At 42.8% G+C, this 22,409-nt stretch overlaps 1 protein-coding gene across 1 annotated transcript; it reads right to left on the bottom strand.

Moving 5' to 3' along the window:
- Positions 1–1,554: 1,554 nt before the first annotated feature.
- Positions 1,555–22,373, bottom strand: LOC124132527 (tRNA-dihydrouridine(16/17) synthase [NAD(P)(+)]-like). Its single transcript, XM_048392563.1, has 12 exons — positions 22,251–22,373; positions 19,067–19,323; positions 16,443–16,602; positions 15,853–15,965; positions 15,186–15,268; positions 14,068–14,171; positions 11,428–11,572; positions 10,755–10,851; positions 10,099–10,196; positions 6,657–6,855; positions 4,502–4,577; positions 1,555–3,033 (listed from the first exon to the last, which is right to left on the bottom strand). The coding sequence occupies exons 2-12, from the start codon at positions 19,295–19,297 to the stop codon at positions 2,798–2,800; spliced, it is 1,542 nt and encodes a 513-aa protein (XP_048248520.1). The 5' UTR covers positions 19,298–19,323; positions 22,251–22,373; the 3' UTR covers positions 1,555–2,797.
- Positions 22,374–22,409: the final 36 nt, after the last annotated feature.

Genomic DNA, 22,409 nt, shown 5'->3' with positions numbered 1-22,409 from the left:
TATGAATTTTAGCTTCCGCGGTGATGCGGGGATCAAACCAACTGTTTCAATCAGAGGGGGTTTAATGTCCTCTGATTGACCAATCAGAATCGAGTAATTTCCAAATTCATGGCAGAATTATTTTTCAACACAATGCCAACAATGCTAGAGTGCCTGGATCGATCTGGTGTGGAAGGATTCCTCCTGATGGTGAAAACTTTCCGCCAGATGAGGTGGAAATGTGACTATGCCAAATCTGATGAATGTGGAGAATGTTCAATGAGTTCAAAGCCACAGTCATACATTGCAGCCATGGCAACAACAGGTTTGTGCACAGTCACACTGTCCTGGTGGAAGACACAGTTGCCTTAGATGATGGCACAGATTTTGCCTTCTTCCGAGGTGAGACATGAGATTTTTCCACTGCTTTGAGTGTTGTTTAGTCTCTGGCTGATAGTGGTGAACTCAAGACTCGTCCAAGGTTACAAATCGCACAACAAAGTCAGCTGGGTCTGCTTCCAAACCTTGTAAGTTCCCATGGGGGATGATGACCCTTGAAAGTCAGAAGCCTCGGAACCCAGTGTGATGAAACATTTGTCATGCCCAGTTTATTCCTCAAAAGACTGCCTCCATGGTCTAGTTATAGAACGTCCGCCCACAGAGCGGAAGGTCCGGGGTTTGATCACCGGCCTCATACAAAAAGATGTGAAAAGATGGCACTTGTTGTTACCTGTCTGGCGCTCAGCATTGAGGGGCTTAAACAAGGATTGGTCGGCTTGGGGTCGGTATGCAGTGTCTGAGTGGGGTATTCATGTTAAACTGCGACATGGTATCTCAGTGCGCTAGCACTATAAATCGGCATCGCTATATAAGTGCAATAATCTTAAACGCGACGTTAAACCCCATTTCACCTCACCTCTGTGGTTATCCTTCTGACTCTCTGGAGCAAAACCTGCTGGCTAAATAATACATTCTACCATCAAAATATTTGAAATCTTTATTCACAAGGTCACATGTATCAGAATATAGCTTTCTAAGCATGACCTTCAGATCCATGTTAACATACCTGTGCTGTATCGAACACATAATAATATGTATACAGTAAGCAACTGGAAGGGACATGCTGACATGACATATCTGTAGTCCATTACATCCCTGTGTCCAAACAACATTCACACCAAATCATCAGGAACAGAAGAAATATACATGTAGAAACCTGACAAAAGATTATGAAGAGAAACACATGCAATGTGTTTTGTCTGTCTGTGTGTGGGTGTCTGGTGTGTGTATGTCTCTCTGTGTGTGTGTAAGTGTGTGTCTTAGTCTGTGTAAGGGTGGTGGGGTAATCTAGTGGTTAAAGCGTTTGCATGTCACGCCAAAGACCTCGGTTCAATTCCCCACATGGGTACAATTTGTGAAGCCCATTTCTGGTATCCCCCGCCGTGATATTGCTGGAATATTGCTAAAAGCGGCATAAAACCATAATCACTCACTCACTAGTCTGTGTGTGTTTATTGTTTTATGCACAATCAACAGTATTCCAGCTATATGGCGGCAGCCTGTAAATAACCCATGTCTGGACCAAGCAATCCAGTGATTGATAATGCGAACAACTATTCACGCCATCAGGGTATGATGAGACGCCATCAACCAAGTTACTGAGCCTGACCACCCAATCTTGAGGTCACCTCTTACGACCAGGATAGGTTGACCAATGCTAACCTAGAATCCCCATAGGGGTCATTGAAAAGGTCATGTAACATACAGGAGTGAGAATCTTCCGCGGATCCACGTATTTCAGTGACCACAAATTTGTAAAATCTGATGGCTTCCCCCCATTAACAGCCCCGATTTATGGACCACGCTCCACTGCAAGGATGTTTCAGCTGAAAAAGAAAATATCCATTCTCATCCCCGAATATATTCAACATTCTACGCAGCTGGTAAAACCATCTGTACATGAACGTCCTACACTGTCCAACTGACACGTGTTCGATCTGTGAGTGTGAACAGTATTTCTGTTTTATCAGGGGATGTCACTTATTGGGTATGGAAACTGGAAATCCCTTGGTGATGCTGATTCTTCACTTTGGTGACACCCACATCATGAATACATTGCTGACTGAGGAAGAATCATCATCCGACCAATGCCTTAAATTAAGATCTTTGACACTTTGTGAAACATGGCCCTCCATCTTAAAACAAAACTATATTAACTTAAACAGGAAAATCATCGTACAAATTGGTCCAAAATATTTTCTTTATAATTTTTATACACTTAAAAAAAGAATTGCTTATTACAGCAGTATTTGCAGGCATTTAAAAAATTCAGCCACAGAATTTCCCCCAGTACCAAATCAACTTCTAGCCTGTTCGATAGCGACTTTAGGGCGGTGGGGTAGCCTAGTGGTTAAAGCGTTCGCTCATCATGTCAAAGGCCTGGGTTCGATTCCTCACATGTGTGAAGCCCATTTCTGGTGTCCCCCGCTGTGATGTTACTGGAATATTGCTAAAAGCAGCATAAAACCATACTCACTATATGTGTGATGCCTATTTCTGGTGTCCCCCGCCGTGATATTGCTGGAATATTGCTAAAAGCGGCGTAAAACCATACTCATTCACTGATAGAGACTATAACCACCTTCACCAGCCAGAGTATTTAAAGACTTCATGACCTCATTTGTATTTAAATCACAGGATGTATCTTGTAAGTAAATATATGATCTCCATGGCAGCATAGATATTGTGATGCATCGTATCTGGCAGAGCATCATGTCAAGTGATGAGATGGGATGTGTATATATTCCATGTATGTGTGCTACAAAACTACATCGGATCCTTCAGCTGAATGTTTATCAGTTTCACATGGTACAGTGTCTGTGCTGCACAAGTCTTCAGTTGATGGGTCAGCACTCGTTCTGTTGACTGATGTTGACTGTTGACACTCGGCGCCGTTACTGGCGCCAGCTGCAGCAAATGCTTCACAGGCAGCAGATTGCTGTTCACTCTCGAGTCGTTTCCTCTCGGCCTTCGTCTTGAAAGAGAGGTTGTGACCTGAAAGAGTCAGACAGTCTCACTAGTTTACCCATGCTGAGATAACAAGTCACATCCTCAGTCTGAGACTTTAGCCACTCAGCCCAAGTCGAGTCAAGTTCCTGTCGGTCTAGCAAGATTTACTAATAAAAATCTATCCATGCACTAAGATCTACTGAAGATGTCAAGTGAAAGGTTCAGGCTAGTAAACTGTAGAGTTGTGGCACAGGCTGCATCTTATCCAAAACAAATATTCTGCTTGGACATTTCACATGTTTAACTACCCCGTGAAGATCCGCGATAGAATAGGTCTTCACAACCCATGCTTGCCGTAAAAGGCGACTTTGCTTGTCGTAAGAGGCGACTAACGGAATCGGGTGGTCAGGCTCACTGACTTGGTTGATGCATGTCATCTCATCCCAATTGCGTGGATCGATGGTCATGATGTCAATTACTGGATTGTCTGGTCCAGACTCGATTATTTACAGACCGACGTCATATAGCTGGAATATTGCTGAGTGCGGTGCTAAACAACAAACAAACAAACATTACTCTCATATCCTTTACGGCAAGCATGGGTTGTGAAGGCCTATTCTACCCCTGATCTTCACAGGTCGACTCGAATGAAGAATCAGCAGGGCCAATAAAGTGACATTGTCTTGAGGAGGCAATATATTGAACAAGTTCAAGTTAATTAAATAGACCCGATGTATGTTATTCCATACCTTGATAGCTTAGTTTGAACTGAACGTGTTATTCTATTAGGACATACTTCAAATACAAAATACAAAGGGTATAATTCCTACTGCATCAGACATCACAATCTCATCAGTCAGAGAAGGTACCATGTGTTGTAGTGGCCTCATATAACCCTCAATAGACTTCCTCCAACAACACCATTCAACTTTACATTACATCTATTAATGTTGAGATTTCACAATCTCATTAAAATCAGATCTTAGTTCTTGTTACTGCAAAACAAAGATCTGAGGATATCCCATTAGGGGTCACATCAGAACGACCTTTTATCCGACCAATCAGAGCGCCGGTTACCTTACCAGATCATGAAAGTGACAGTCGGAATGTGATTTCTAATCATGCAACCTTGAAAACTTTAACATGGGCTATTCCGAACGATAGTTACTGGCAAAACGACGTAATCCATACAATCTAGACCATCTATTAGACATTCCAGTATGTTCTTTTGTTCAGGTTTCAAATTATTAATCGAGAATTTGTCAAATATGTTTTGAAGCGTAGTCACCAATTTGAAATTAGTGCCGTAAAGCACGAGAAAGCTGCCTTCTGATTGGCTAATGTCGACTTCTTGTCAGTCATTCCATTGGTCGGTCAGAGTTCGCAAAAGGTCGGTCTGACGTGACCCGTAATGGGATGTCCTCAGACCTTTGTTTAGGGGTAGCGAGAACTAAGATCTGATTCTAATGAGATTGGAGATTTCATTGTTAGACATCATTTTGAGGCCTCCTACCAGCACAGTCCAAAATCTCCTGCAGCGACTTCTTCTTGCAGCATCCCTTGCACAAACTGAATTCACATTTCTGTCCCTGGAAATAGAATTATTTTTGAAAATGGTGCAAATTAGATTCATCATTGACTACCAGTGATTTGCTGAGAATCTCACCCATGTCTTTAAATATGAAATATATCAACACGAGACGATAAAGGTTTTAAACTTTTACTGACCATTGTTGATATATTTGATACGTTAAGATTTATTCATCATCTAAAAGCATTCTTCTTACCCTTGAGTTGTAATCAGTAATAAACATTGTCTTTGTGTGTAAAAGTACATGTACAGTTAACCAGGTTGAGAAGCAGAGAGATTAGTGATGTCATTTGATTGTGATGTCATTGTTACCGATGACATCACAATTAGGGCTGGGACGAGTCCAAATGTACTACCCGGGTACCCACCCTGCTATTACCCAACCCTACCCGGGTACCTGCTACAGGTCTCAAGAGTTTGGTACAAAATGTCCGATTGGAAACAGTTTGAGCGTAGCCCTGGTAAAATGTATTTAAATATATGTATAAAACGATCTGGTCATGCATACACTGAAGTTGACTGAAGTGTTATTTATATTCAAACCTATAAAGGTCAGAAGCAATGGTGCTTAGTCAGAAAGAAATGCGAACATTAGTGACTTGTATTGTGAACATATAGTTCTAGATCATTTTTGTCATTAAACAATATATTACATGACTAACCACAGGTCCGGGTAGTCCTTTGAGTACCCGGTTCCTACTCAGTACCCATCCGACCCGAGTACCCTAGTTTCCTGTCCAAGCCCTAATCACAATGGTATGCAAAGAACAGTGATTCAATTTGTTTGCAGCGATATCTCCTGTGGAATCCAGTTTTGGATGATAAATGGAAAAGGACATTATCATGATATGTTATGAACTTGAGATCATAGGACATTTTTCTATGGCATACTACTAACGCATTACTTGGCATGTAAATCAAGTATTGAAAAATGTTGCCAAAAAGCAAGACAAAGTATTAATTCGTTAAAATCTGTGGGACTCACAAGACATAGGACATTTTTCTATATCATGACCAAATTTGAAACACATATTCACGATCTTTGGAATGACTATCAGTCAATGTCCTAGAAAATGAATTGATCTGAAAACCTGACACAGCCTGAAACACTACGTGTTATCTCAAATATCTCTCTTGAGATGAACAACAGAAAGAAAACCGATTTTTCTGTAATTTTTGTCAGGGTTATTAATTTCAAAGATCAGATTAAAAATAAAGCATGTACTAAGCCAGCTATTTTCATGTTGATATTATTTTGAACAATGTTTTTTTGTTGTTTAATGCTGCACTCAGCTATATTCCAGGTATATTAAGGAGGCCTGTAAATAATGAAGTCTGGATCAGACATGTGATTGATATTCTGACAGTGATCTACACTGTAAGGGGATGATGACACAAGATACACCACTGAGCTGAACCAGCTTATCTATCTGGTTGCCTCTAATCTGGAGGGGGCACAGGTGGCCCAGTCGTCTAAGGCGCCGCGATTCGCTGTGCAGAGTTGCGTCCCTTGGGCACGCCAGAAACCAATGATTGTGGGTTCAAATCCCGGTTCGCCCCGATTATGTTTCTAGGTTTGTCAGCACCATACCGTGCTCGTGGCTAACACCGAAGTGGTAAACGTCTGAGGCCTGCATCACATTTGGCTTTCCTCCCACATCAAGCTGACACGCCGTGATATAACTGGAATATTGTTAAAAGCGGCGTTAAACCCAACTCACTCACTCACTCTAATCTGGAACACCAATGGGGCATTATTTAACAAATCTTGAAATGAAACATATTTTATCTCTCATAATCATGTATATACGGTAATCTCTACCTGGTGCACAAACAAAATCTGCCGTACTGGAAACAACATGTTTACCATGTTTGTTTGTTGTTGTACGCCACACTCAGCAATATTCCAGGTATATGACAGCCGTCCGAAATACACAAGTCTGGACCAGACAATCCAGTGATTGATCAATCTACACATTTGGGATAAGATGACATGCATCAACCAATTCAGCGAGTCTGACCCCAGTTTCTTGCCCCTTACAACTGATACAACAAGCTGTGATGGAGACGCAGCTACCTTGGGATTGCAGCATGTGGCACATGTATCGTACGTCAGCTTGTGTGAAGGATCAAAGTTCTTCTTGGGATGTCGCAGCATTTTCTTTAGTTTGTTTCTGGATAATCCTTCCATGGCCAGGGCATTCAACTCATTGTTCCGCTTCAAGTTGAGGCGGTCTCGCTCGGCACGCTTGTCTCCATTGGCATTTGGGTTGAGACTGAAACAGAAACATTAACAGTTGTGAAACTATTTCCCATCTAACCCCAAAGTCTGGGTTCAAATTAAGACTAAAATTCACTAGCAAGTTCCCACATGTGAAATGAATTAATAAGCATAAGCGAAGCACTTTGGTTCAGCTGATCGCTATTGCCGCATATTCTTTCGTATGGGAGAATTTGACCAATCTATGTCGATGCTCCCGCGTCCGCGATTGCGAAAACTTTATGTTGACATATAATAAACTACAACAAATATGACTTTCAGCGATTCAATATATGGCATTTATGACATATATCCATTCTCTATCTACTAAAGTTTGTTTCAAGGCGTCAATAGCAGTAATATCACCGTGGTTGCTGAAAATGACGGTGAGTTGTGCGATCTTCCGATCACTTCACATACGAAGGATTTCGCCAAAATGAATTGAAACAATTTTGAATGAAATGTTGAATAAAATGAATAAAATAGCTTACAAATATAAATTCAGAAATATTATGAACTCTTTTTACAACCAGACAGTGTAATTACATGATTAATTTGCGTACTTCAGCACAGATTTGCTGACATGGTATTTCCGGCGTTACATGCTCACACAAGTTGGCGAAAGAAATATTTAAAAAACCCTCTTCGACCCTGTGTTTAAGATGACTCCCACCCCCTTTGAAAGCCTCCTAATTCTAGTTATGAAAACTTGCCTTATACACAGCAATATACGGATTTGGATTCTTACTAGTTTGTACACAACAACAACAAAAAAAGCACAAAAAAAGCCACCCGCCCGCACGTTATTTTGAAAAGCTATTGCCTGAGAACCAATTCTATTTTATTTTTTTCAGCCTTAGCTGATCTGACTAGACCAAACAGAATTTTGCTAGACTTGGGCTTCGGACTAGTGGCTGAAGTCAAAGACTTATAGACATAATGCTAAGGAAATGTGAGTAAGTGAGTGAGTTTTGTTTACAGAGATTTATCTAGACCTACCCATAGGCTGATAATCATCCTCCAATTTTGCAGCCAATTTTAAACAATCCCAAAATTTAATCAAAAATTTCCCAATTCATGTGGTTATAAATAATGACAACCAATGTTGTCACTTTTTACAAGTGACTCACGTTTCACTGACAACAGGACCAAAAAAAGAGGACAAAAAGGTTTTAGTGCTTAGGTTTACATTTTTGTATTGAATGCCATGTCAAAGTTCCTCCTTATTAGAGCAAACAGGTACTTTAACAAAACATTCCCACTTTTTCCCATTTTGCCTGCCAAGGGCACTAAGTTTTAAATCCTAGAAAAATCTGATATAATTTAATTTATTACTTGCCCGTGAAGATGTCACCCGTTTAATAAACATACAGCTGTATTACACATTGTGTAATACCAAAAGGCGTGCTTATGTACTCTCGGAACACGTTTCACGAACAAATATTGAAAGCTCTCAACATTCCTTGGCTTATTCATCGACATTGCGTGTAGAGTTGATAGATCACTGAGAGGAGCTTATGCACACTCGATGACCCCCAGCAACCTTGTTGCTAGGCTGACGTCACATGGCATTGTTTCGCCGTTGGATCTTGCAACAAAAATCCACAAATTAGGTCATCGGGTATTGTGACGTTATTGTAATCTTTGAGGTGCAAGGTCCGTTCCACAAGGCGATCGTATTGTAGTGCAACGACAGTCGTTAGTCTAAGTTAAAGGATGTGAGTTGTGATAGTCTTAGCCCTGCGATAATTTTGTGAATTCTGAAGGTGGACCGTTGTATGGTATTAAATTCATACGTTTCAACTTTTGACGTGTCTGAAGTATTATTCTGTTAAACTCAATTTGACTCTGCTGTGGATCGTGTAGGTGTCAGCCTGTTCATACTCAACAGTATAATTCTAAAAACGTTATAAATGGCAGGTAATAAATAAAATACTACACTTGCTCCCGTGTAAAACCAATTTTATGAAACTCGTCAGATACCACAACTATTCACTTGTTTCATAAAATTGGTATTACCGAGAGGTCGTTTAGTATTCTACATTTATCTGATTTAACATAATGCTGCAGTAAGCAATAATCCAGCTATTCTCATACACATTATCAGAACCAGAGATTGACAGCAAGAGCAACAATCAACACCATCAAGGTACAGTGACACGCAATCAGCCAATTGCAAGTCAGAAGCCTGACCACCTGATTTGCATTTGGACAGCTTTTACGACAACCTGAGGTCCTACTTGACCAGGAACCAAACAGAGAGAATAGGAGATACCATGCTATCTGCGCACCACTCACGTGTGTTACACTACAATTCCCTGGTGTTTAGAAACCCTACAGCTGGACCAATACCATAGAGCACTTAAACTATGGGGTCTTTCACTACAAGCAGAAAGATATACATGATTTTTGTGTTCTTTTAATCATGTATATTGAACAAGTGAGTGAATTTGAATTTACGCGGCTTTAAGCTATATTTCAGCTATGTCCACAATGGGGGCCACCATAAATGGGCTTCGCACATCATACCCTTGTGGGGTGGCCCTCCATGTGATGAGTGAACGATCGAACCACTAAATTGAAGTGTACACCTCCAGTCTTCTAGGGCTGGGACGGGTAACTCGGGTAACTCGGGTACCCGGGTCGGGTGGGTACTGAGTAGGACCCGGGCACCCACAGGACTACCCGGACCTGTGGTTAGTTATGTGATATATTGTTTAATGACAAAAATTATCTAGAACTCTATGGTTACGCTATAAGTCACTAATGTTCCCATTTCTTTCTGACTAAGCACCCATTCCTTCTTATTTTTCATATGGCTGAATAAGGAAATAACTTAATTCCGCCTCAGTGTATGGATGACCAGATTGTTTAAAACATATATCTAAATATGTTTTACCAGGTCTATGCTAAAAATGTTCCCAATCGGACATTTTGAGACATCACCTGAGACCTACAGTGGGTACACAGGTAGGGTCGGGTAATAGGGGGGTGGGTACCCGGGTAGTAAATTTGGACTCGTCCCAGCCCTATACCACTAACTCCAGCTGTACCTAACCTATTATATATCCCTCCCAAGTGAGTGAGTGAGCTGGGTATAACGTTGCTTTTAAAAGTATTCCAGTTATATCACGTTGTGTCAGCTTAATGTGGGAGGAAAGCCCGAGTTGACGCGGGTCTCGGACGTTTACCACTTTGGCGAAACCATGACACACCTAGAAATATATATTCCTCCCTAGACATAGCAGTCACCACTCACCCTGGTCTGATGTAAGGCTGGCAGATCCAGTATGGGAGAGGCAGTATCGTTCTGGTCAGAATCTCCTCGGGGGAGATGGCAAACTTTGCCATGTCCTCCTGTGACGTGAAGTAGAAGCATCTGATAATATTCCCCATAAGAACACGAACATCAAAGTAGTTCACACGGAGGATCACAATTTTGGCAAATCCACATTTTCTTACATGTTCTTGTATGGACAATATCAAGAATAAGCTACTCGGAACTTGAATATCTATCCTTCGTGAATTTGTCAAGAGACCACATACTGAGTTCAACGTACAAGCTCAATAGGGATTTATGATTTTCAAGGTCAGCATATTAACCCAAAAATCGAAACCTGATTACTTAACCAACAACATTTTTGGTATAAGCTTCAACTATCCAGGGTATTGTGCTTGGTGTATGTTGATCTGGTGGGTTACAAGGCAGGGTGCCATTCCACGAAGTGATCTTAACACTATGAATATTGTAAGCCAATGTTAAAGTATGGGAGTTACAATCACCCCTCGTGATAAGATCACTTTGTGGAACAGGCTAGGACCCTAATACTTGGACTCTGACAGAGACAAGGGGAACATTAGAAAGTTTACATCAATAAACTATGAGGGACTGGTGACAAGTGGTGTGCCTGTTACCTGGCATCTCTCCTCGATGTGCTTGTTGGCCAGTCTGAAGTCCTCCACAGTCTTTGCAGTAGCCACCTCCTCCCTGACATCCTGGTGTACCTGAAGCCTACAACAGCATGTGGAACATTGATACGATATACTTTACACCACACACAGACACAGACACAGACACAGACACAGATGCACACACACAGAGAAGCACACACACACACATCCCCAGACACACACAGACAGCCAGCAAATGGAACATGTATAGTATACATTTGTCTCTCACACAGTCAGACACACACACAGAGGCACACACAGACACACACAAACAAACACCCACAGAGTCACACACACATTGTCACAAACACAGACAGACAGACACAGAGGAACACACAAACACACACACACTCATCTCCAGACACACACAGACAGCCAGCAAATGGAACATTTATAGCATACATTGTGTCTCTCACACACATAGACACAGACACACACAAACACATGTTGGTTGTCATTATTTATAACCACATGAATTGCGAAATTTATAATTCTAATTTGGGAATATTTAAACTTGGCTGCAGAATTGGGGGATGAATATCAGCCTACTGGTAGGTCCAGATAAATCCCTCAAACTCAAACCTGTCCAATGAGGACAACCACGCATCATGTTTGTCATGGACATGACTCCACTTACGAATGGTGCAGGATCTTGAAGACGTGGCCACGGACGTAGGATATCGGGCAGGGGTACTGGTCAACCAGGTCCAGGTACTCCCCCACCATCTCCCACACCGGGGGCTGCTGACCGCTGAACAGGGCGGGGTTGTGCAAGTTCCCCTCTGCAACAGAGGACTGGAGTGTACTACAGATAACACAGGTACAGAACAGCCATCATTTCTCTATCACTGGCTGCACCCCACATCATCATAGGATGTTAACATAGAGTTACTTTTTGTGCAACTATGAACATATTCAAGATACTACATGTACTATTATCACTAAACCACAGCTTACTTGATGCACTGCTCCACATCAGAGCATACTGACACACCCACCTGCAGACATGACGCCCGGAACCCCCGTCTCCTTGATGCACTGCTCCACATCAGGAGAGTACTGACACACCCACCTGCAGACATGACGCCCTGAACCCCCGTCTCCTTGATGCACTGCTCCACATCAGGAGAGTACTGACACACCCACCTGCAGACATGACGCCCTGAACCCCCGTCTCCTTGATGCACTGCTCCACATCAGGAGAGTACTAACACACCCACCTGCAGACATGACACCCGGAACCCCCGTCTCCTTGATGCACTGCTCCAAATCAGGAGAGTACTGACACACCCACCTGCAGACATGACGCCCTGAACCCCCGTCTCCTTGATGCACTGCTCCACATCAGGAGAGTACTGACACACCCACCTGCAGACATGACGCCCTGAACCCCCGTCTCCTTGATGCACTGCTCCACATCAGGAGAGTACTAACACACCCACCTGCAGACATGACGCCCGGAACCCCCGTCTCCTTGATGCACTGCTCCACATCAGGAGAGTACTGACACACCCACCTGCAGACATGACGCCCTGAACCCCCGTCTCCTTGATGCACTGCTCCACATCAGGAGAGTACTGACACACCCACCTGCAGACATGACGCCCTGAACCCCCGTCTCCTTGATGCACTGCTCCACATCAGGGCATACTGACACACCCACCTGCAGACATGACGCCCTGAACCCCCGTCTCCTTGATGCACTGCTCCACATCAGGGCATACTGACACACCCACCTGCAGACATGACGCCCTGAACCCCCGTCTCCTTGATGCACTGCTCCACATCAGGGAAGTACTGACACACCCACCTGCAGACATGACGCCCTGAACCCCCGTCTCCTTGATGCACTGCTCCACATCAGGGCATACTGACACACCCACCTGCAGACATGACGCCCTGAACCCCCGTCTCCTTGATGCACTGCTCCACATCAGGGCATACTGACACACCCACCTGCAGACATGACGCCCTGAACCCCCGTCTCCTTGATGCACTGCTCCACATCAGGGAAGTACTGACACACCCACCTGCAGACATGACGCCCTGAACCCCCGTCTCCTTGATGCACTGCTCCACATCAGGGCATACTGACACACCCACCTGCAGACATGACGCCCGGAACCCCCGTCTCCTTGATGCACTGCTCCACATCAGGGAAGTACTGACACACCCACCTGCAGACATGACGCCCTGAACCCCCGTCCCCTTGATGCACTGCTCCACATCAGGGCATACTGACACACCCACCTGCAGATATGGCGCCCTGAACCCCCGTCTCCTTGATGCACTGCTCCACATCAGGGCATACTGACACACCCACCTGCAGACATGACGCCCTGAACCCCCGTCTCCTTGATGCACTGCTCCACATCAGGGAAGTACTGACACACCCACCTGCAGACATGACGCCCTGAACCCCCGTCTCCTTGATGCACTGCTCCACATCAGGGCATACTGACACACCCACCTGCAGACATGACGCCCTGAACCCCCGTCTCCTTGATGCACTGCTCCACATCAGGGCATACTGACACACCCACCTGCAGACATGACGCCCTGAACCCCCGTCTCCTTGATGCACTGCTCCACATCAGGGAAGTACTAACACACCCACCTGCAGACATGACGCCCGGAACCCCCGTCTCCTTGATGCACTGCTCCACATCAGGGCATACTGACACACCCACCTGCAGACATGACGCCCTGAACCCCCGTCTCCTTGATGCACTGCTCCACATCAGGGCATACTGACACACCCACCTGCAGACATGACGCCCTGAACCCCCGTCTCCTTGATGCACTGCTCCACATCAGGGAAGTACTGACACACCCACCTGCAGACATGACGCCCTGAACACCCGTCTCCTTGATGCACTGCTCCACATCAGGGCATACTGACACACCCACCTGCAGACATGACGCCCTGAACCCCCGTCTCCTTGATGCACTGCTCCACATCAGGGAAGTACTGACACACCCACCTGCAGACATGACGCCCGGAACCCCCGTCTCCTTGATGCACTGCTCCACATCAGGGCATACTGACACACCCAACTGCAGACATGACGCCCTGAACCCCCGTCTCCTTGATGCACTGCTCCACATCAGGGAAGTACTGACACACCCACCTGCAGACATGACGCCCTGAACCCCCGTCCCCTTGATGCACTGCTCCACATCAGGGCATACTGACACACCACCCTGCAGATATGGCGCCCTGAACACCCATCTCCTTGATGCACTGCTCCACATCAGGGCATACTGACACACCCACCTGCAGACATGACGCCCTGAACCCCCGTCTCCTTGATGCACTGCTCCACATCAGGGAAGAACTGGATGTTCCCGTTAGCATACACCGGGATCTGTACTCTTTCCCTGTACACAGACACAGCTCACAATAAATATGAAGAAGCCGGAGGAAGAGCTTGTCACGGATTGAGAAATTTACCCAAGTCTAGTGAGTGACAATCTTATTAATATCCGATGTGTTACCTGTCTGCGTCAAGATCTGAGAACACCTCCATAGAGGGTCGATAGGATGTATATAACATTTACTACAATATTAGTAACATTATTTTTTCACATTCAGATTTTAATTAGATTCATTTCGAGATGCAGAAATCAGATGTGCTTGTCTTAATGCTTTGCTATCTTAAACATATCATGGTTCAGCAATATGACCTGGAACAGGCTTCAGAAATTGTGCTCATTGGGACAATTGAAGCCAGGTGCTATCAGCTATAACTTCATTTTTTACAGTTGTTTGACGTTGCACTCAGCAATATTCCAGCTATATGACTGGGGTCTGTAAATAATCAAGTCTGGACCAGACAAACTAGTGATTGATATCATGAGCATTGATCAACGCAATTGGGATATGATGACATGTGTCAACCAAGTCACCATGCCTGACCACCTGATCCTGTGAGTCGCCTCTTACAACAAGCTCAAGCGCCTTTTATGGCAAGCATGGGTTGCGGAAGACCTGTTCTACCCCGGATCTACACAGGTCTTGCAGTTATAAGGCACCACTGTAACCACATACTAACATACAAATGCTGACATCATGTCTATAGTTCCTCAAACTGTAGAAAATTGCAATGATCACCACGACTGACCTAGAAAACCACAATTTGTCGAATGATGAATCTAGTGTGACGTCATTCCGACCTTACGTCACAGTAAGTTTTGAATGACTTCAACAATGCCGTCCTGATGAAGGAAAGAATACACTGGGGAGCGAGAAGTGATATTTGCACAAGTGCACATCCGATTTTCATGAACTTGGTTATTTCGAACCCTATGGGTAATAAAATATCATTCAAACACTAAATATGGACAGTATAATAACAAGACACCACATGAAGTAAAATATATGGGGATACTCACCGGACAGCTTTAATGTAGTCCCAATTAGCTACACCAGTCTGGGGACCCTTCTGTTCCTTGGTGCGGCCATGTACTGTCAGCAGCTAAAAGAACAGGAATAAGCATTCACAGCAACATCGAGCTGTGTTAACTAGAGGAAGACACACCTCCTCGGATGACACCTACAATCATGGATACAGGGCTGAACAAATTAAGGATCATAATCAGGCAAAACCTGGGATTTAAACCCAGGTTGGTTGTTTGGTTGTTTGGTTGGTTGGTTGTTTGTTTGGTTGGTTGGTTGGTTGGTTGGTTGGTTGGTTGGTTGGTTGGTTGAGTATGGTTATACACCGCTTTTAGCAATATTCCAGCAATATCGCAGCAGGGGACACCAGAAATGGGCTTCACACATTCTACCCATGTGGGGAATCGAACCCGGGCCTTTGGCATGACAAGTAAACGCTTTAACCACTAGGCTACCCCACAGCCATTATGATTGATTGATTGAGTATGATTTTACGCCACTTTTAGCCATGTTCCAGCAATATCACGGCGGGGGACACCAGAAATGGGCTTCACACATTGTACCCATGTCGGGAATCGAACCCGGGCTACCCGACCGCCCCACCGCCATTATGAAAGTGCATCAAATGTCCCCATAATCCTATGATATTGTCAGCCTATGTACCTGGCATCCAGCCTTCTCCAACATCTGGGCATATCGTACAGTCTTCTCCAGACTCTCAAACACTCGGATCTTGCAGGTGATGGGAACCTTCAACTCAGCATGACACAGTTTCACTGAAACATACAGGCATTCATTCAGAAAACCTGGAAATAATACAAAGCCAAAAAATACAAACTGAAATAATACTGTTACAATAAGATGATTGGATTGTTGTGATAAGTTTGAATCTTGGAACAAACCGATCTAGCTTTGTTGTTTTAACACTGCACTCAGAATTTTCCCAGCTATATGATGCTGGTCTGCAAATTATCAAGTCTGAACCAGACAATCTAGTGATTGTCATCATCAGCATCAATCTATGCAAGTGGGATATGATGACATGCATCAACCATGTCACCGAGCCAGACCATCCAATCCTGTGAGTTGCCTCTTACGACAAGCATGGGTTGCTGCAGACCAATTCTAACACTGATCGTCAAGGAGAACTGATTTTTGAATACAGGCTCCGAGTTTTGACAATTCTGTAATTGCAGACAACATTAATGGATCATGATTTACATCCAAACACATCACGCCTACAGAAGACTCACCCATTTTCTCCAGTAGTTCCCATTCATCTTGGATGAAGGCACCATAGTGGCCACGGCGAGCTATACTCTGGGGACAGCCGAGGTTGAGGTCGATCGCATCACACTGAGATTCAGCCAGCTTAGCTGCCTTTACAAATGTGTCTGGATCATTGGCGCAAAACTGGAAATAAAATGGAAGAAAGTAATACATAGGGATGTTATTGTATTTAAGAAATAAACGACCAGTGGGAGTTGTGTATCGTACAATAAAACACTGCAGGGAGAATAAACCATGAGGGGCGCAGAATCCAACCTCGGCAATGTCGACCAAGTCTATTTTATGCACAGGTGGGTATTTCCCACATATTCCTAGTTGGCTTGCCCATGCCGACGTCCGTGGCTGCAGGCTCAACAAATGTGGGTACAGTAACCATGGTAACAGGAGGTGCACGGGGGACAAATGACTGTTTCATTTTGGCTTGACTAAACGCTTGGGTTTCTTGACAGAGGAAGGCCCATGTAAGCATCCTTGGATATAGATTGACGGAGGACATTACGTTTCTGACATTTACGTAAATATGAGCGGAAAGTTTCCTCAGAGAGTTGGGAGCATCTGTGGTCTGGTTTGCGACAGTCACAACGAAGATCATGTGAATTGGCTGAGGAATAAGAATGTCTGCAAGTTCGGGCGGGCGTTTATCATGATCCGTTTACATAGTCTTCAAATAATATTGGACCAGTGAAGATTCCGGAGTAGAATAGGGTCTTCAGCAACCCATGCTTGCCGTAAAAGGTGACTATGCTTGTCGTAAAAGGCGACTAACGGGATCGGGTGGTCAGGCTCGCTGACTTGGTTGATGCATGTCATCGATCCCAATTTCGTGGATCGATGCTCATGATATTAATCACTGGATTGTCTGGTCATGACTCGATTATTTACAGACCGCCGTCATATAGCTGGAATATTGCTGAGTGCGGCGTTAAACTACAAACCAACCAACCAATCAAATAATATCGTAGATGATGCAATGATTGCAAAGAAGCTCTCACAAAATAAAGTATTCTCTAGTGTTTTATACCCATCCCCACAGGGTGGCGCCAAGAAAGAATGAAGTGGGAGGGGTGGTCAGGTTTTCAAGTCGTGCAAGGTCACACACATGGGATTACAGAGCATGACCCATTTCTTTGGGTGGGGGTGGCCACGGTGATGCTGGGATGTGTTCGGGTGAAATGTTTTGAGAACCTGGAAACTTTGTTCAAGCACGTTTCCACATAAGGATCGAAAGAAAAAGGAAGAAATGCATAGTGTGAGATAGGATAGTTTAACAATTCACTATTACCATGGTTACAGGTAAATCAGATGTGACATGACTGCAGTCTATCACAACAATAATTTTCAATCAGCATGATCAAAAGTGAAGATCGATCAGTAAACAATGATGATGGAACACTTGATTTTTCAATGGTTGACATTTGGCACTGTGAACAATCATCTAAGTGTGTCAATAGAAGTGTAACTGTACCAGTAAAATCCTTTACTTTACTAAGAAAATGTTATCCCAAAAATAACATTTGTTACATTTGACCACTTTCTAAATGGCATTGTGTGTTCATAGCTTTCGGCCATGGGAGCGATGTCAATTTACACTCGTCAGAGGGGTACACAAAGTATGTGATCTAGACTACCAGTTGTTGGACTTTCATTTTCGTGGAAGCCTCGGTGGCTGAGTGGGTTAGATCTCTGACTTTGTGTGCTGGTAATTAGGTGCCTCACTTTGGCAGTGTGGGTTTGAATCCCTGAGGGGTCTCAACTCAAAACAATACGAGAATCTGTACTTTACTAAGAAAGTGTTATCCCAAATATGACATTTTGTTAAACCGAAAAATAGCACATATTACAAGGCCTTATAACTCCATGACGAAACAAATAAGCAGAATAATAGAAAGAGAATTCACAAGACTGTATTTGGGATTCCATGAAAGTTGTCCCTTCAGAGGACATGGCTTAAGTTTTTACCTTCATTTGGAAATGAATAACATGTGATCAATTCAGCTAATCAGAATGCTGAACACAATGGAAATTTAGTTATAAACAATTATAATTGATTTACAACACAATAGTGAAAATATATAAAATATACACATCCGACTTTTATGACTTATCATTCATGCAATTGAAACATGGCATCCAGGGTAGGGCTGGGACGAGTCCAAATTTACTACCCGGGTACCCATCCCCCTATTCCCCGACCCTACCCGGGTACCCACTGTAAATCTCAGGAAATGTCTCAAAATGTCCAATTTGGAACACTTTTAGCATAGCCCTAGCAAAACGTATTTAGATACATGTATTAAACAATCTGGTCATACATACACCGAGGCTGAATTAAGTTATATCTTTATTCAACCATATGAAAAATCAGAAGGAATGGGTGCATAGTCCTAAAGAAATGCGAACATTAGTGACTTGTAATGTAACCATAGAGTTCTAGATAATTTTTGTCATTAAACAATATATCATGTGACTAATAGGCACGGGTCCAGGTAGTCCTGTGGGTACCCGGGTCCTCCTCAGTGCCCACTCGACCCGGGTACCCGAGTTACCCGTCCCAGCCCTAATCCAGGGGGTAAATAAAAGTAACTACCTGCACAATAAGTGGCCTGTCACTCTCACAGGTCTGCAAACAGTCCCTCCTATAGGTCGGGTCTCGTGCAAACAACGTGGCGTGAAACATGGGGGTATAACACAGCTCAGCTCCGTATCTCCGACTCAGCATTCGCCAAGCTAGTTCACTTTGGTCAACCATTGGCGCCACAACCAGACGAGCTGATTTCAACTTAGTCCTCCAAAATTCAAATCCTTCTGGCTTTGTCATGATAACTTGTAAATTTGTTTCGGGTCCTGAGAAAAAAAAATAATTGTAAGTTTATTGAGAGAGAAAGAAAACAGTTTCAATTAGCATGTTGAGTACAATCAATCATACTTTACAAAAGAATGATTTGTAAGGGATAAAAATACTACTTGCAATGATATGAGTTTTTTAGCATAAGATCTTGTATTGATACAAACATAATACATTTACCTATCAGGTTGATATCTTCTATTGAGGTATGCATAATAACTGGTATACTCGGATTTAAGAAATAAACAACAAGTGGGAGTTGTTTATCATACAATAAAACACTGCAGGGAGAATAAACCATGAGGTGTCAGCCATCAGAAATACATGTTGGTTGGTTTGTTGTTTTTCGCCGCACTCAGCAATATTCCAGCTATATGACGGCAGTCTGTAAATAATCAAGTCTGGACCAGACAATCCAGTGATTAATATCATGAGCATCGATCCACGCAATTGGGATCGATGACATGCATCAACCAAGTCAGCGAGACTGACCACCCGATCCCTTTAGTCGCCTTTTACGACAAGCATAGTCACCTTTTACGGCAAGCATGGGTTGCTGAAGACCTATTCTACCCTGAATCTTCACGGGTCCAGAAATACATGTATCACATTACAACCCTTGTGTATTGATATTTTCCAATACAGTCACAGGAGAATTATTATATAATTATATGAGATACCTACTATCTGGAGGCATTTTGATGGCCTGGGTTCTTATCTGAACCATGTAAAAAGCACACACTTCACACTGTTTACATCAGCATTCCATATTGATGACATAATAAATAGTCTTGTTTGCCCATACTACCTATCTCGCAATCTGAAGTCTGAATTATTGAATGATTTGGTTGGTCTGTTGTTTAACACCAACACTCATCTATATTCCAGCTATATGATGGCGGTCTGTAAATAATCGAGTCTGGACCAGATAATCCAGTGATTAATATCATGAGCATCGATCCACGCAATTGGGATCGATGACATGCATCAACCAAGTCAGTGAGCCTGACCACCCGATCCCTTCTACGACAAGCATAGTCACCTTTTATAGGATGGGTTGCTGAAGACTATTCTACCCTGGAATCTCCACGGGTCCGATTATTGAATGAAGGTGAGTGAGTGGGTAAGTTGGGTTTAACGCCGCTTTTAACATTATTCCAGTTTTATCGCGGCGTGTCAGCTTAATGTGGGAGGAAAGCCCGAAGTGATGTAGGTCTCAGACGTTTACTACTTCGGTGAAACCCACGAGCACGGGTATGGTGCTGACAAACCTAGAAACATAATCGGGGAGAACCAGGATTCGAACCCACAATCATAGGTTTCTGGTGCGCCCAAGGGACGCAAGTCTGCACAGCGAATCGCGGCGCCTTAGACGACTGGGCCTCCCGTGCCCCCATTGAATGAAGGAGTACTATTTGAACAATACAAACATATATAATATGGGCCCCAATACATATTGTAGTATGTATCTGAAAACAGCTCTACGCACTGCGATATATTGCATTACGCCAACATGCTCACCCTAATGTTCGAAATCATAAAAATGAACCGCAGTATACTATTTTCGGAGTTCTCACGCCATTTTTGATTCACACTGACACAAGAGCACATTAGTTTATGTACTGTATCACACCTTAATGCTGACATCAGTGACAGAAACTAGCTGTTTTAGTTCACTAGTCCTTATAATGATAACAACAAAACCCTTAATAATGCCAAATTTCTACTAGTGCTTATGATACCTAACTATTTGACAGTTTGGCAAGGAATGTATTCTAGTGCCAATTTCTATAGTTGTAACACACACATTACTACAATATAGACCAGGGCATTGATCTTTATGCAGGCAGATAATGTATTGAAGGCTACTTTTTATACATTTATATATTTAAATTTATCCTGTCTCACACCTTGCATTTAAAATCTTAAAATCTATTCAAGAAAACGGTACTTTGACTGAACATTTATTTCATGAAATGTCATGGGTTTTTTATTATGACCCTTCTTAAAATGTTAAGCTTGTAACTCAATTAATTTATTTGATAATATCTATTCTAATTAGCTGCTGGTGTGATACTTGTTAAGCCACTGTATTAATGACAGTTAAATGGCTCTAATGACGTAGTTAACTAGCTTCTGACATTAATTATAATCCCCTTAGCCAGTAATCAGATTAAGATTAGGATTGGAACCACTGACATCAGTTAAAGCACTGCCAAGTAACTGTGATGTCACAAAACAAACAACATGCTCAGCAACTTGGGATGCATGTAATTTGGAATTAAAAAGCCAAGATACTATGTTTCATGTCAGTCATGAAAAAGGAACCACAGAACACTATTTACTGAGTCCTCTTAAATATATCCACTTAAAATAATAATTGAAATAAATGAGACTCTCTATGAACATACAATTTACCTTACATTTTTACACACAAACCTAAAACCTATTTCCTTGAACGGAACTTATTGACATCCGTTTAGACTGACCATTGCATTTGTATGAAAATATGTCCACAAAAGGATATTACATCAGGTCATATGTGTTATTGAAGTAAACTAAACTGAAAACAAAATCACCCATATAATGAAGGAAACAATTACAATTGAATATCATGATGCATTGTAATACTAATAGTCAAATAAAAAAATCATTTGATTTCTTAATATCAAATAATAGATCTACATTATTGTTTGTTTCATTAATTAATTCTTAAAATTGAGGTACCTTTCTTTCAAAAAACTCAGATATGTATAAATGTTTATTTAGTTTTCAATTGTGTTGATTGATGGCATTTGAAATATTGTAGATTCAGGTCTGAATTAGGATATGAAACAATATTACTAAACAGCTGAGACCAGCTTGTGATTTTTGCGATTTCTTGACCTTTTGGATACTTTAACGTAAAGGAAAGACGAGTCAGTACCTCTGTGTATTGTTTGATAACAGTGGTCAGTCAGGATACACCAGGGTGTAATCTATAAACAAAAAACAGTTGAAACCACCATCACATGGTACCTTTCGTGATGCAATGGTGTGGAAAAACAAATGTTCGATGGTTAGAGTTACCTACCCTTGAGAGGCT

The sequence above is a fragment of the Haliotis rufescens genome, unplaced genomic scaffold (genome assembly GCF_023055435.1).
Source record: "Haliotis rufescens isolate VD_foot unplaced genomic scaffold, xgHalRufe1.0.p SCAF_11, whole genome shotgun sequence".
NCBI classification, from domain to species: Eukaryota; Metazoa; Mollusca; class Gastropoda; order Lepetellida; family Haliotidae; genus Haliotis; species Haliotis rufescens.
Note: the sequence above shows the minus strand (reverse complement) of the source record. Positions and strands in the feature narration are given on the sequence as shown.

Excerpts from the sequence above, each read along its gene's own strand:
- LOC124132527 (XM_048392563.1), bottom strand. The coding sequence starts at position 19,297 with ATGACAAAGCCAGAAGGATTTGAATTTTGGAGGACTAAGTTGAAATCA. Across the intron at positions 16,603-19,066 it reads ACAGGCCACTTATTGTGCAG|TTTTGCGCCAATGATCCAGA; the intron begins GTAGTTACTTTT and ends TTTTATTTCCAG. Across the intron at positions 15,269-15,852 it reads TGGAGAAGGCTGGATGCCAG|CTGCTGACAGTACATGGCCG; the intron begins GTACATAGGCTG and ends CTGTTCTTTTAG.